Source organism: Pseudopodoces humilis, chromosome 5, assembly GCF_049639895.1.
Source record: "Pseudopodoces humilis isolate 2021_Gansu_Grassland_sample_001 chromosome 5, ASM4963989v1, whole genome shotgun sequence".
NCBI lineage: Eukaryota > Metazoa > Chordata > Aves > Passeriformes > Paridae > Pseudopodoces > Pseudopodoces humilis.
In genome coordinates this window covers 55269406-55285173 of record NC_142204.1, presented here as the reverse complement: position 1 = coordinate 55285173, position 15768 = coordinate 55269406, and the positions used below count along the sequence as shown (strand labels likewise).

Here is a 15768-nt window from a genome sequence, read left to right as displayed (position 1 = left end):
GATTTATTCTTTATGGGGAAAGCTAAACTGGCAAGGAAGTTTTGCCTTAGCATGTTTTTACCCTGCAGTATGAAATCCCACTAGCTCCATGTTCAGGGTCCTTTTCTGTTTTAAGCTCCATAAATATCTTCAAATTCTAGGCATGGAGGAGTGATAATGGAAAAAGCTCCACATCCCATTCTTCTAGTTAAAAGTAAATATTTAGAATGCTTTAAATTAAATTTATGTCATTTTCATAAATGTTAATTGTAATCCTGTTTTCTGAAGTTACAGACATTAAGGAATACAAAAATTAGGTAAATTAATGAATATCTTTAAGACATGTTACTGTAGTCTGCAATCTCAATCCTTCAGAAGGCAGATGCCCTGCTTTTGTTTAAAAACATTAGTTTGGGAGACCATTTAAAGCCAAACCAACAGGAAATCAGAAAGTCAAATCTGAAAAAAAATTCTTTTAAATAAGTAAATTTGGCTATTGAAATATTTTCATTCTTTTAAAGGACTCTAAACTAGAGTCTTATTGTATTGAGCACACACTGAAATAAAATGTGAAGAGTCAGTACAAGGACATAGTATGATAACAGCATGAAAAGCAGCAGTCTAACCATTATCAGTTTTAATACAGATCAAAGGAAGTTTTAAGAAGGTATTTTTAAAAGAAAGCTTTGCACGTCCTCCAGATATAAGCAGGGAGACGAAGAAGAAACAAATATGAAAATCCGCAGGGGATAGACACTGATATCACAGACTGAAGGTGACACACACCCTGCAGATGAATGAAAATCACTAACAGGGGTTTCCAGACTAAAAGAGACACAACAGAGATAGAATTATAAGTGCCAAAATAATAACAATAAAAGAATCATTACCAAAACAAGTTGGTGGGGTCAGGGCAGAGGGGAGGAAAGGGGCTGGAAGAAGTATTGAGTCTTTTCCTGTCTATCTATGCAGAGTACCCATCAGAGAAAACTTTGCACAATATTTACATTATTTAGGACTACCTGCATATAGAGACTAATCAGAAAAGTTTATACTGCAGAGGACTCCCCAGATCAAGAAGCAATCAGAGCAATTATTAAGGAAGTGACCAGGAAAAACATGCATTACACTGGTGACACCAGTAAGAGAAAAAAATGAGAAACAGAATGCTGAGTATGTTTAAATGCAGATGTTCTCTGCAAACAGAGGCAGAAGAATGCAAGAGCTTATGGCATCCTGAGCAACTGAAAGAAAGATAATTATGAAGAAGTACCAATTAAGTAAGAAAATAACTGAAGAACACAGAAATTATGCAAAAAAATCTAAGGGGCAGAAGAGCAAACATCAGTTATAAATTTTGGGTGGGAATTTATTTAATGATAGCGTACTGGCATAGAAGGAGTCAAGAGAATGGCAGCATCACTAGATGTCACATACAATCATCTGAAGAGGAAACTGATAGCTAAAAGTAAGTAAATTCAAGAGAAAAATGAGACATGGACATATTTACAGTTAGCTTGACCTGTATGGAAACTAAGAAAGTGTCTACAGAGAACACAGGAAAGGAATAATAATTTGATGAAAGGTAGATGAGAAGCTTCTATGCCTAGGAAAACCCCAGAAAACAAAACCAGAAACAAAAACAACCCTAACAACCAAAAGAACACCAAAATCTCTGGTGTGTCTCCCCCTATGTCCCCAGAAAATCCCTACCAGCCCTAAAACTGAAGGCCATGGGGGAGGGAAAGAAAATGTTTTGTTATGTGAATTATCTCCATTCAGGCTCTACAGAGCATATCGCTGATGCCAAGATAACTAGAAATAGGGAAGGTTTAACGAAAAAAAAATTTAGAAAAGGCTAAGAACTTCAAATTAAAGTGTTAATAAAGGATTTAACTAAATAGAGGTTAAAAATACAAAGAAAATGCACTTGAGCAGACTGGGAGAAGTGTTGTAATTCAGAAAGCAATGATGAAGAATGATAGAGATAAATGTTAGACTATAACTTTAAAAAACCTATGAAGCAATGAAGCAATTTCGTCAGATCAATAAATGAAAGTAGCTTGTAAATAAAGAAGACTAATAACTTATACTATTTTTTTCCAAACTGACAATAAAAAGGTATCTTTCAGTGGTGATATGTATCTTAGTCCAAATACAGACTCAAATATGAAATTTTAATTTTACAGTTTATACTTCCATAGGAATTATATCCATGGAAAAAAAATGTTCCAATTTTCTTCTAGATCAAAGGTACTGGTTCTTAAAATTTTAAGTCACTGCATCAAACAATACATTTCAATAACATACCAACTTCTTTTATTGTCAAAAAATAGTACTAAGAATAGTTTCTCATCTGATTTGGTCTGCATTTGTTCTCCAATTTTCAGTACATCTAGAGGTGGCACTGGTATAGTAACACCATTGTGATGGCCAGCAACACGAGGCATCTTAGGGTCAATAATCTGTAAGAGAGAAGAAAGGATAGTTCCTCATATTTAAAATTATGTAACTCACTTTAAGAAGGTATTACAAAGTAAGCTTACACAAAATAAATAATGAACTAAACAGCTACTGGATATAAACTGACTTTGTGTTACGCACAACTTTCTGACGTAAGCTGAATAGGCATAGAGGAGACCTAGTGGCATTTTTTGCCATCATCAGCTCTTCTTAAAGTCCTATTTTAATTCCACTTAGTACAACCTTGAGACTGACAAGCAGGTTTTAGAATGAAAAAGTCAAACCAGGATTTCTAAAAGCTGTAACTGGCCTCAAATTTTGGTGTTTGAAATTCATATACCTGAAAGAACCAACCCATGTTAAGCTCTAAGTATTTCTGTAAAATACATGCTCCATATCCAAACTCTGGAGCAAAAATTTATAAACAAAACAAAAAAAAAAGGTGTAACCTTTCAAATATCTTGCATATCAAATGTAATGATTCAGCAAAACATGCAGTTACAGTCAAAGTCTTTCTAAACAAAACTTGAGGGAGAGAGGGAATATGCTACTAACATTAAACTAACCATTCTGATGGAAAAACTCCTTCGCAGGCAGCTCACAGCATTATGAAGAGCTTAGCTTCTACCCAAAGAAAGGTTTTTAATCCACGCCTGTTCCACCCATCTCCTACTCTACAAACTCCTGTTGTTTTTCCACCATCCACACTGGCACCAATCTTAATCCACAGTAAACTGACTTCGGGAAACGAATTAATAGAATGCTAATAGTGTGGGGAGTTTGCAGAAATCAGAAGAATTTTCTTCTCTTGACAGAGGTTTAACTCCTAAAGTTGTCCCACTCTCACAAACACCAATGCTGACATAAAGAAGGCAGCAGAAAAGGAACCATTTGGTCTTCTTCATCAGTTTAAATCTAGCGCTAACACCTTTCAAGAGACAATCATCAAATCATCAAATTTTCAGCATCTGACCCAAATGTATTTGAGTCCTATAATGTACCTCCAGAGGTTTTAACCTGACTCTGTATGATTACATTTCATGTTGTCCTTAGCACACACATATTAAGTCGCGATTCTCCAGACTCATACATAAATCAAGCCATTGTATGAACAGTTCATATAAACCCCAAAGGACTAAAGCCAAACACTTCATCAATATTTTCTCTTCAGCCTTTGATGTAAATAGCACTGTGTCTGTTTCTCCTTTATTTACACAAACACTTATATATATATATATATCTTGTATTACCAACAGCTTTAAGCTTCCAGTACATCACTCACAATTGGCTGCAGTTTATTCCAGCCACTGAGTTTTTTGTTTGTTTAATGCATTGCAGAATCAAGAGTATTTTTATGCTCATTTTGCAACAGAAATAATAAATAATGTAGAAATGAAGACTACTGAGACAAGTATGCTGTTTTTAGCAGGAATAGAGACAATTTCTTTGCAGTAGGTACTATGGGGCTATGTTTCGGATTTGAGCTGAAAACGGCATTGACAATATCAAGATGCTTTTGTTAATGCTGAGCAATGCTTATACATAGACAAGGCCTTTTTCCCTTCTCACACTGCCCCACCAATGAGGAGGCTGGGGGTGTACAAGGAGCTGGGAGGGGACATGGCCATGTCAGCCGATTCCAACTGACCTTAGGGATATTCCACCCCATACGGCATCAGGCTCAGTATATAGAGCTGGGCGAAGGAGGAAGGTAGGGATGGCCAGTGTGATGGCATTTGTCTTCCCAAGCCAAATGTGATGAAGCCCTGTGTTCCTGGGGATGACTGAACACCTGCTGCCCATGGGAAGTGGTGAATGAATCTGCTTTGCTTGTGTGCACAGCTTTTGCTTTCCCTATTATTTCTCTATTGTCATTATCTGAACCACGAATTTTCTCACTGTGACTCTTTCAACTCTCCCCCTGCCCACGGGGAGCAGGCGAGTGGCTGCAGGGGGTTCAGCTGCTGTCTGGGTTAAACCGTGACACAGGAGTACTGCACATCTCAAAGGGCAGGCAGGGTAGCAGAAGTTACTGATTTAAAATATGACACTGCAATAACATTACAAACTCAGTGCATGGTAAAGAGGGCAGAATAAGCCAACTTTTATTCAACCTGAATGGGAATTTACCAATTACCTGAAGTTTGCGCATGGTGTTTTTAGACCAGAAACAGTCACTACTGTAGTACTTCTGGGAATCTGGGCACTTACCAGAGCTGGGTAAGAGGGATATCCACTGCATTTGGCCCATACTACTTTTAGAGGCTCAAGAACAGATGTTGCAGCATCAGTTGAAATCCACATACTGCTATGCCCAACTTCTAAGAACAAAGAAATACAAAATTAAAATGTTCCAGAATGAAACCTCACACAAATCTGCATTTCTTGGTTTCCTAATCAATAGCTCATGAGCCTTAGAATCCAAATACCAATAAAAACAAGGTAGTATTCATAAGAGCTCTTGACATGATATTACTACTTTATTCCAAGCCTACAGATAAAGAATAAGGGTTTAGATGCTTCTAGAAATAGCATATCTTAAAACATCTAAGTTCTTAGGAAGTGTATGCCAAATTCCAGTAAGTCTTTCACTTTCAAAAAAGCTCCAAAGAAAACATAAAATTATGGTACTTCAAATAACAGTTTCTTTTACAACTGCGATGACAATCCTGTTACAGAGGTGATGGTTTTCAAGATGCAAGTTGAATGTACATATTTCCAAGTGCTGGATACCTAGATACTCACACTGAGATTAGCACCTGGTAATTTAACAATACTTCTCTGGTACACCTTTTTATTCTTATGCCTAAATTCTAACCTGCATTTTGATTTCTATTTATTTTTAACAAGTTTTCTTGGTTTCTCTGCCCTACCCTTTCCAGCAGTCAAGTTCAAAAACATCAACAGGTTTCCAGGCAGCAGCACTAGTATTTTATTTCTTCTCAAAAAGCAGGGTAATGAACAACTGAGTTTATGTTACTGTACACTTCTACCAGAATGCTCAATTATCTTCTCCGCTGCTCAGCAATGGATTGAAGCCTGAGACGAGCTTAAGCCTTTCAGTCAACCAAAACCACAACTGATCCCTTAGATACAGTAGTCCAGAGACTGATCTGAAGGCAGTGAGTTACACCCTAAAGATGAACTGGGGGTGGTGATCAACAGGGGAAAAGTTATCCAAGTTCATATGCTGTAAAGGTCAGGCAGCACTTCTTGTGTGGGGAAACCTGGTACCAAGATATAGTTCAGGGACTGCAGCTGCATTTTCAGCAGTCAGGCAATACTTACTCCTTAGAGAAAGTGCATTTCAAATGAGCATTGCTTATTTATAATGAAAGGTGGCATGCAGATACATGTTCTATCTCAACATCACAAAAACATACCAGGGAAAAAAGGTGATTTAAGACCATTTATAAGTAAAAATAGCAAGAGGAAAGTGTTTGAAGTGATCACATAACAAAAAATTAGTTCAATCATTCTGCACAGTAAGTTCTATTTCTCTGCTCTGTTATTAACAGCTTGTAAATTTCTAACATGTCAGTTAGAAAGAGCCATGAGGGTTTCAATTAATCCATCCTTCATTTACAGACTGCTTAAAAAAAATATGTATGTAGAACTACATCTCATACATAAAAACAGTACAAGTCCTCTTCTTCAGGACAGCTAACAAGAAAGAGCTACAAAGAAAATGGTATTTTAATGATGAAGAGGAAATCATACACAAGCTGATAGATGCATGCAGCCAGACTCAAAGACTTCTCAGGTGTATATACAAGTAAGAGTCTTATAATTCTTCCTAGTCAGAATTTATTCCACATGGTAGTAAGGGGTTACTAATCTAGCACATGATTACTAATTTTGTTTTACAAGATCTGTAAAAGAAAAGTCATCTACTCTTATTATTTCCTCAAGCATGGAGAGAAAATTAATCAAAATACTATTTGTCAGTATACTACTTGTCAGATACTATTCTTTTAGAAGTTTTTAGAGTCAAAAGCAGAATTCAGTAGTTTCTAGAAGGATATCAACAACACTCTCAGAAGGCTTAATGTATTTAAGCAGTAAAAATAAGCATGTTAGAATCTGGCAAATAAATTAACAAAATTATACAATACTACTAAGAATTCAATTATTTATAGTTACCAGCTGCAATTCTTGCTGCTTTGGCATAGTTTCCATTTTCAATGCATGATATCAGTTCACTTCGATCTTCCAGTGTGTGTCTCCGTATCAGGGCAGGTTTACCTTTACCACACTTCGGCAGACTGAAACTACAAAAGTATTAATATTAAAAACATTACTGGATAATTAACATTGTTCACTATAAATCAACACTTTGAACAGGAATTTAAATTTCATTAGTAAAGAGTAAAATCAGTGGAGCAAGCTCTAAAAATATTTTGAGTAACAAATACAAACAACATAAAAGCCAAAGCCCTGATTATTTTCATACACAGAATTGTGCGGTTATCAGCAAAGACAGTTCCACTGCTCCAACAGTTCTACTACACAGAAAACAGAACTATTCTCTAATTTCTCACTACAAATTCCAGTCTTTCAATTGTGAAATGTCTCTACTCAAAATGGGAAAATTGTTCTCTGCACACTTGAGTTTTCTTCAAGAAATCTGAAAATAGAATCTGAACAATTTTACTGACAATTTGATCTAGAATATCACGTTTAGAATAGATGCCATATTAAATTCTCTTTGTTTCTGGAAGCCTGTTCGACATGACTGCATTAACACCATTCCCTTAACCTGAACACATGAATATAGTCCTCTTTTTCTGTGTAACAGATTTACCCTATACTCTCCTGTACGTCCCATCCTCATAGCCCAGGACTGGAGACAGCTACCTTTCACCCAGAGATTAGTGTTCTTTCAGAAAATACACCATTGGTGATGGAGACATCAGTGGTGGCAGAGGTGTCTGTCCTGACAGTCCTGTCTTTAACAACAGACTCCATGGAGAGGAAGCCAAGACTTGGTACAGAGTTACTATCATCACTGTAGTACCTTTCCAGCAACCTACAGTTCCAAAGCTGTCAAACTACCTTTTCTGTGTACAAGACTCTGCTTTGTAAGTTGCTTCTCTCTTGCCCTCAGAAAAATAAACACATTTTTAGTGTTCGGGATTAGGAAGGTAGGATAGGAAGCCAAGATACTACATGCAAAAACATATCTGTATCTTTACAGAGCAAGAGAAGCACAGCCAGTTTAAAAATATAACTGCCTGGATATGTAATAACCTGAATTCAACAGATGAATCCCAGCAAGCCTGAAAAGTATCTCAGATCTGATATAACTGAGAAAAATGAAACACACTCTTTTTTCCAGAATTTATGCAATCCTCCAACATGGGTCACAAGCACTACAGAAAACTGATATATCCAGTCTCAAATCTGTATTTCGTATTTGCAGTTTTACCTTGAGTTACACAAGAGACTGTTACTAGATGAAATACTAGATTCTGATGCACAGCGGCGACGAGGTTCAACTTTTCTTCCTGGAGTATCATCTAATGCTCTCTCTTTACTTTCATCTCCAAAACCATTTGACAGACCTGCAGAATAACACAGAAAATAAACTGCATCAAACTGGAAACCACACCATTTTCATTAACAACTTTTTGTATTCACACAATATATCATTATTGCTTTGTCCTTCAGGTGTGATGAAAAGGAATGTGAATATTAACAAAATATGTAATTTCAAGGAAGTATTTATTATAAATACAAAGTTCCTGTTGTCCAGATTTTAAATATATAGAGGTATTATAGATACCTTGAGATATATATATATATAGGTATAGATATAGATATATAGATATATTATAGATATAATATAGAGGATAGAGCTTCAGGTAAGGTACAAAAAAAACCAAAAAACCAAAAAAACAAAAAAAAAAACCACAAAAAAAACTACCAGAGAGTCAGAGTGCCATATGGGAAATACTAAATGGACTACCAAATCAGTCTTTGCAGTAATGTTTCCAATTATTAAAACAATCACTCTACAAAAGCTAAGTAGAAAAAACCTCCCAAAAATAAAATGTTACAAATCAAGCAATTACCAAGTCAACAAAAGGCTTATTTGAATGCAATGCTGTAATCATTAAAATCTTTTCAAACACTCTAAGTAAAAACTGGTATGGATTTATTCATGACACTATCTAATTCTTCCTGGTAGTCTTTCCATTTTAGTAAATTCAGGCTGACTGACATACTGATGACCGTTTTCTGTCACCGATAATCAACAATACACATGGTACTGTTTTTAATTAGCTTTCCCGTAAGACATGTTTATATACATCGAAGGATATTACATTTTAATTCCATAATTGTAATGAAAACATTAAAAAGGCTTTTATATCACAATCGACTTATTTGATGGGCTGTTGCCAATCCTGCTCTGGGTTTACTATACAAACAGTTTAGTCCTTATTAAGCCATTTCTATACTCAATTAAAGAGGCAAATGAAAAGTTCTAAGATAGCATTCTGAACACTTTCCAGGATGTGTGGGAGTTTGTGTGGAGGTGTGGACATTAGGACTAACAAGGAAAGATTCCAACAGAGACTCTAGAATACAATCAGAAATGAGCTCACTAAAAAAGGCAAATGGTACCAGCCTGCAGTCAGCTACTACAAACTGCAGCCTACAAAATTTTAAAACAAATTCAATTCTGAGCATGACGCTTGCAACACAAGAAAGAGCTACCCATCCCAGCCATCCTTACCACTACCAAAAGCTTGAAGGTTATCAGGATCGTTGTACATTCAGACACAGTCAAACAAGGTGATGTAACTTCACATTCACCTCCAGAGCTTTGTACTATAAAACAATTATGGCAGAACTCCTTTTACTAATTCTTCCAGTCTGTTTGTTATAAAGCCCTCTGCAAAGGAGGCCGATAACTAAGGAACTTGAGCTTAGCAAGTTACTTTGTACAATCCAGTAATTTTTCAAGCATTTCCATACAGTGACTTATGGGGTTTTCCCCTCCACCCCAGGAGACCTTCCATTTGGATTATTAAAACAATTTTAGATTTTTAAGAGAAAAAGGAGCATATTTGTTCAAGGTTCTGGATTATTTACATATAAGCATTCTCTTTCATTGTCATTTAGTTTACATTGTAAATATTCATTCAAGAGTGATAGTTTTGTAACTCCTATATTTGCCTTTGATTTCCCATAGCAGAAAAATTATAGAGGTAGCATTGTCCTGAGTGTCAAGCACACAACTATTAATCAGTGCTATTTACTGATCCTGTTCTCACTCTCAGCAAGTTGATAAAAATATCTGCAGATTAAGGAGGAGTTGGGTCTAAGACTGTGCTGAAACAGAGTATGCTTTATGAAAAAGTGTATAGGGGAATTTAAGTTATCACAATACGTTTTGCATGGCATTTGAAAAGAAAAGCTAAAAAAAACATTCTGCAAAGGACATCTCTTACGTCTGCAAAAAAATGGTTTTTTACTCTTCAATATCCTGTCAGACTTATCTTTTCAGTGAGGGATATAAACTGTTTTGTTTTCATCCTGCCACAAGCTGGAGACACATGACTCAAGTTATCACTCAGGCATCTAGCTAATGTGAAGCAGCTATCAGCAGAAACAAGACACACCATAGACTGAATTTTAAACAGGAAGACAGATCAAGTAATGATTGCTGCTAGAACAAGGGCACAGTTCAAGTTCCCAATGGACTGTGAAAGTGTAAAAAGAAGTACCTGTATTGTAAGAGCATGTGAAAAACATTTAACCATATATAAGCCAAATGTGACTTGGATGCTTATTTCTGCATACATTGGTTTTGTATGTACATGCACATCCAGGACAAAAGGGCTTCATATTTTTATTATTTCAATCAGTTTACGACTGTGCTGTCACCAAATGTGTATTTCGGCACTCTCAGTCCCTGGCAATAGTGTTGTCTCATCGTAAACAAGTCAGTACAAAGAAATATGTTGTTATGTTAAGGAGCCAGTTTTCAGCAATGCACTGGACTAAGTAACCACGTGATTGTGTGATTGCTGAAGTTAGGAAACAAGGGATACAACAGAAACATTCAACTATAGCAATGGAGACAGCTCTCTGAAGTGGCAGTCCAGCCTTATTCTAGTTTAAATACAAACTCTGAGTTTAATGACTCATTTAATTCACTTCAGATTACAGTAAAAGTTGTTTTATCAATCTGTAGAATGGTTACTAACAGTGGTGTCCTGGTTTCTGCTGGGATAGAGCAAATTTTGCTCTGAGTAGCTGATACAGTGATATATTTTGATTTAGTGTAAGAATAATGTTGATAACACAGTGATGCTTGCATTGATGAGTAGTGCTGACAGTAAGTCAAGTACTTTTCAGTGTCTCATTCTCTGCCAGTGAGCAGGTGTATTTGCCTCCCAGCAAGAAGCTGGGAGGGAGCATGGCCAGGACAGCTGATCTGAACTGGTCAAATGGATATTCCACACCATAGAGTGCCACACACCATAGATAAACTGATGGGAGTTGGCTGGGAGGGGCTGATCATGGCTGGGGGACAGGGTTGGGCACTGGTTAGTGTGCGCTATGCAACAGAGTATTGTGTGTCACTTGTTTCTCTTGGGTTTTATTCCTTTTTTTATTATCACTACTGTATTTTACTTTGCTTCAATTATTAAACTGTTCTTATCTCAACCCAGAGGTTTTGCCTTTTTCTGATTCTCATCCTCATCCCACTGTGGGGAGGGATGAGTGGGGGAGTGAAGAGTGGCCAGGTGGTACTTGGCTTTCTGCTGGAATTAAACGACAATAAATGGGGAAAAAACCCCAAGACACTTCTAACAAAAAAGGAATCTTAAAGTGCAAAATAATTTAGAGCTTCCCAGACATATTTCTGTCTTGCTTGTGGAAGTACGAAAAAACAAAGAACATGCAAGCTATCTGCAGAATATTCCTGAGCATCAAGCCCCAAATGACAGGACCTTACACAATCCATGAGACTCCAGTTTACACAGTTCATGTTTCAGAAGTTATAAGGAATAGGCACTATTTTAAGAAGGGAAAATCTCAAGGCTTATTTTAAACAAAACACTCTCATATCTAGTCATAGATGAAGCAGCTCACAAGTGACCTTGTAACTTGCCAGAAAAAAAGGAAGAGGTAAAATCTAAGTGCTTTATGGTAGTAGCACTGATGTGCAAAAATAGATCCAATATACTACACAATTTGGTTTCTGTTATATCATTACAAGACTATTTTCTACCATGAATCATGAAACACTCAATGTCCTGTAGCTGCTAGAGTAAGTGAAATTAAAGATCTCCATTTGCTTTAAGGAACTTGCATTTTATTGAATCAGTAGATATAACTAAGAAGGCCAAATAAAGAAAATCCATGAGATGTAACTCCTCCTGCTTGAAACTTTCCAAAAGCTCATGATTTTTTTAGATCAAATGAGCTTTATCTACAGTCATGGAGTGAAATTTTATGTAACTTCTTACACATATTGCCACTGAATGACAATCCTCCTCTTCTCCCCAGAAGTCCTAAAGATCAAACTAAAAGCCTTTCATTAGTGGTTCATTTCCTTTACTTTTCACCTCTGTTCTTAAGTTTCTTCAAAAAAGCAGTCCACTCTCAGGAAGCAGAACTTAACTTTTTTGAATTAGAAAGGGAATTCTCAAACAATGAAGTCTGCTATCAATCTTAAATGCAGGGTTACTGCCATTTCTCATCTTCAGCTCAACTTCAATGTACATGGAAAATTTTCTGCCTTGCCAGTCATAGCATTACACAACCATTTTGAAAAAAAAAAGAAATGCTAACTAAGAAGAAAAAAAGTAAGGCTAAGATGATCAGCCTGATACTTTTCCACAGGTCTCTCACTGGACTGAAAACTGTATTAGGCAAAGTTTTAACTTTTTCTCAACAATGCCAGTTTGTTCTTAAGCTGCAATTAAAACTTTCACTGACTACCTACACATCAAGCAAGTTAGAATCTTGTTGCCCATACTAAATTAAAGGAAGCAAGAAAAGGTAATTTCCGAAAGAGAGCAGAAATTAGGAAAACATGGTAGAGGAACAAAGCTCAGTATAGTCCAAAGAGCAGCACAGCATGTCCATGAATGTACAAAATGCTGACCCAGAATACAGAACTGTACATTTCAGACTGTAATCACATCTTACAGTTCTGCTGAAACAAAAAGAAGCAGAACTTGAACGAAATTATTCTAAAGCAATTAAAAATGTACTATGTGTGGCTTGATTCAAAACCAAGCACATCCAAATGTAAGATGAAGTGCTCTCCTAACACTAGGACCGAAGGGCTAAGATTCAACCACTAAAAAAATTGTGAGCATTCAAAAAATGACTGCAAACAGTGCACCAGCACTTCTACAACACTATTTAGTCTTGTTTTCAGTAGTGACTTGTGCACTTACCCAGAACAAGTGATGTTACTCCTCATTAAAATATATACACAGTAGAGGAAAATGTGTATTTTATTAAAAAAAACCCCACATTTTTTTCTTGGTAGGTTTCACTTCTCCAAGGATGATGAGACTGCTTTTTTTGGGGGAAGGGAAGAGGATGGAGATGTAGCATGCTTAGCTAATCTGCTCTCACCAAACATGTTCTGGGAATAAGAATGCTGGGACTGGTAAAACTCTGAGATCAATCTGTGTCACATATACTACAACACATACAACTTTGTAACTTACGGAAATGGGGCAATATATTGAATGAAGAGCATAGTTTCATATATGACAAAGACTTCCTCCAAGAGTGTTCATTTCTATTTGTTTTTTGTTTTAAGGATGGCTGATGTCTCCAACATGATCCAAATTAATTACTTCAAATGTAATTGTCTTTCTGCGTTCCAAAATGATCATTTAATTGAACTCCATTCCATGTTGAGGATAATAGAAAATAATTAGGATCCAAAGAGATAAATACCCAGCATGATATTAGTTAATATGAGAACCTGGAAGACAGTGAAAAAGCCATTAAGTCACTCTGAAAGGAAACAGAGCTTTCAAATAAATAAGCCATCCTTACAGCAGTAAGTAAGTCTCTGTGTCCAGAGACTGTGAGAATGACACAAGTGTCCCATATATTCTATCACTAAAACCTAAGCTTTCTAAAGGGACAATCTAAGTAAGTTTCACTTTGATTCAGGCCTCTTTCTTGAAAAAGAAAATACTGAAAGTCATTGAAAACACAGAACACAACCTCCAAGTGCATATGTATCAAGGACACAGTTTAGAAATGTGTCTAAAAATATCTCCAGTAAGAGTAAGAAAGGGGATGCCACTGATTTAGGGGGATTTATATATACAGATAAGCACACACAAGATAACGGAATACTTGAAGATAATAAATCACCAAAAGTTACTGTACACTTAAAAATGCAAACCTTGGAAATGGGAAGAAACAAGAAGGCATCCACCAAGTTTTTATGTCAAAAGAGCCTAAGACCTTGAGAGTAACTCTTTAAATGTTACTTCAAACAGTAAATTCTAGAGTGCTGTACAAGTATTAAACACAATTCTTCTTTTCAGAATACACAGATGAGTATCAGAGCACATCAAAGCTTCTAGTGCTTAAAACAGTCTTCAGCATACAGATAAAATGGAAGCCAGTTACTCAAAGACTACAAAGCCTGGTGTGAAGAGTCCCCTTGGAAATAAAGCTTTTAAAATGTGCTTACAACTTGGTCATGGCTAAAGACAGCAAAGATAGCTCAACATGAGCTTCCATGATGTGGCACCTATACAATAAACAGAGGCACCTTTCAAGATCCTAACCAGAAAATGTTAACCTTTAAAGGTTTAAGTGATACAGAACAAATACAGTTTGGTGGTTCAATGAATGACCTGTTTGATGGGTTCCAAAAGAATGCCAAAGAATTCATCTTGTAACTACTAATTTTCTACAGTTCTGAGAATAAGATCTGTCTCTATCAAACCAGATGAGACTCTGATACAACAGCAAAATCTAATTTACACAACAGAAAGGAAGACTGATCAGCATTTAATAGCTACAGCTTCCGTAAGGTAAGGATCATACGCTGCTCTGCACTATAACAGGATCTCTGTACTGTAGGATGATTGTTCAAGGCATTTTAAAATATGCAAATGGGAGACAACCTTAGTGGAGGAATTTGAAAACTCCAGAAAACTCTGAAATGAAAAAAGAGCATACAAGAAGAAACATTTCTCAAAAATATAAAATATTAAAATTTATAACTTCTTCTAAGTATCAGCTCTTCCAGTGGTGCAGACTGATGAAGTGGTAGAGTAAAAATGCCATTAAAAAGTACACATACAAAACCTGAAAAATTCAAAACTAACTTTTACAAACTGAATTCTGAATCAGCTTTGGTTTATATAATTTATGACATGTAAAACAGATGACTGCAAAATACAAGCTTTAAATGCCTAAATCACATACAGACCAATAGTATGTCATTCAGAATCCAAGAAATTACCATACAAAGTCAGTAATATTTAGGACCATTTACTTCTAATTACCTTGGCAAAAATTACTTAAGAGGATTTAAGATCAGAATCTTTTTTCCAAACATTTTTTACTGATTTATGCCCAAATAGTTATGATCCTTACGAAAGAAACAAATTTTTTTAAACGTTTTCCATTTGAAGATTTTTACTTTTTCAACTACAAAATCCTGATATAAATGAAAAAATCTTTAGAGATTTCTTAAAGACTTAAATCAGTAATTATTATTTTAATTCACAGTTTATATAATGAAAAAGCATGACAAATATTTATCAATATACTGCATGAAAATCCTAGTGCCTAACAGTCTTTCAGAGCAGCCCAGCAGGATCTACACCTACAAAGAAAGGCTGCTCCATTTCCTAAACTGAGCTGTTCCTGATTTGAACTAACTTTTGCAAATTACTATCTACGGGATTTTACACAGAGCTTTTATCAATACAGTTATTCTTCATTGAAAATAAGAGTTTCCCCATAATTGTGAGAACACAGTTTTTAGGTATGGTATGCAAAGAAAAGGAAACAGATGGACAGAGAACTCCAGAGCTCTTCTATATAAGCAGGTCCAGTAATCCTATTCTATTAAAAATAAATAATTTAGTATTTATTTGCCTTCTACAACTGTTTAGGAAAACTGGTTCATAGTTTGTTCCTCTTTCTAGGATAGAAAATGAAACAAGTTGCTACATGAGAGAGATCAAGGCAGAGATCTGCCACTCCTGAGATGACGTACAGGACACCACAGTAAACTGCAAATCTTTGCATTACTTCTGTAAGTTACACAGCTGCATTCCCAGTGCTAATTTTCCAGGCTTTTTTTACCTT

The 15768-nt window shown here is 36.0% G+C and overlaps 1 protein-coding gene across 6 annotated transcripts in view; it reads right to left on the bottom strand.

The window, feature by feature from the left end:
• The window catches only part of BRD1 (bromodomain containing 1), a 55127-nt gene that overhangs the window by 2310 nt on the left and 37049 nt on the right, over positions 1-15768 (bottom strand). For 4 of the 6 annotated variants that reach the window (XM_005519204.3, XM_088054691.1, XM_088054692.1 and 1 more), the window contains 4 exons: positions 7871-8006; positions 6586-6713; positions 4654-4763; positions 2290-2444 (listed from right to left, as the gene is read on the bottom strand). In XM_005519204.3, the coding sequence (XP_005519261.1) occupies positions 2290-2444; positions 4654-4763; positions 6586-6713; positions 7871-8006 (529 nt within the window). Of the gene's footprint in view, positions 1-2289; positions 2445-4653; positions 4764-6585; positions 6714-7870; positions 8007-13184; positions 13409-15768 lie in introns of those variants that run through there. The other 2 variants (XM_014248967.2, XM_014248968.2) reach the window with 2 other exon arrangements.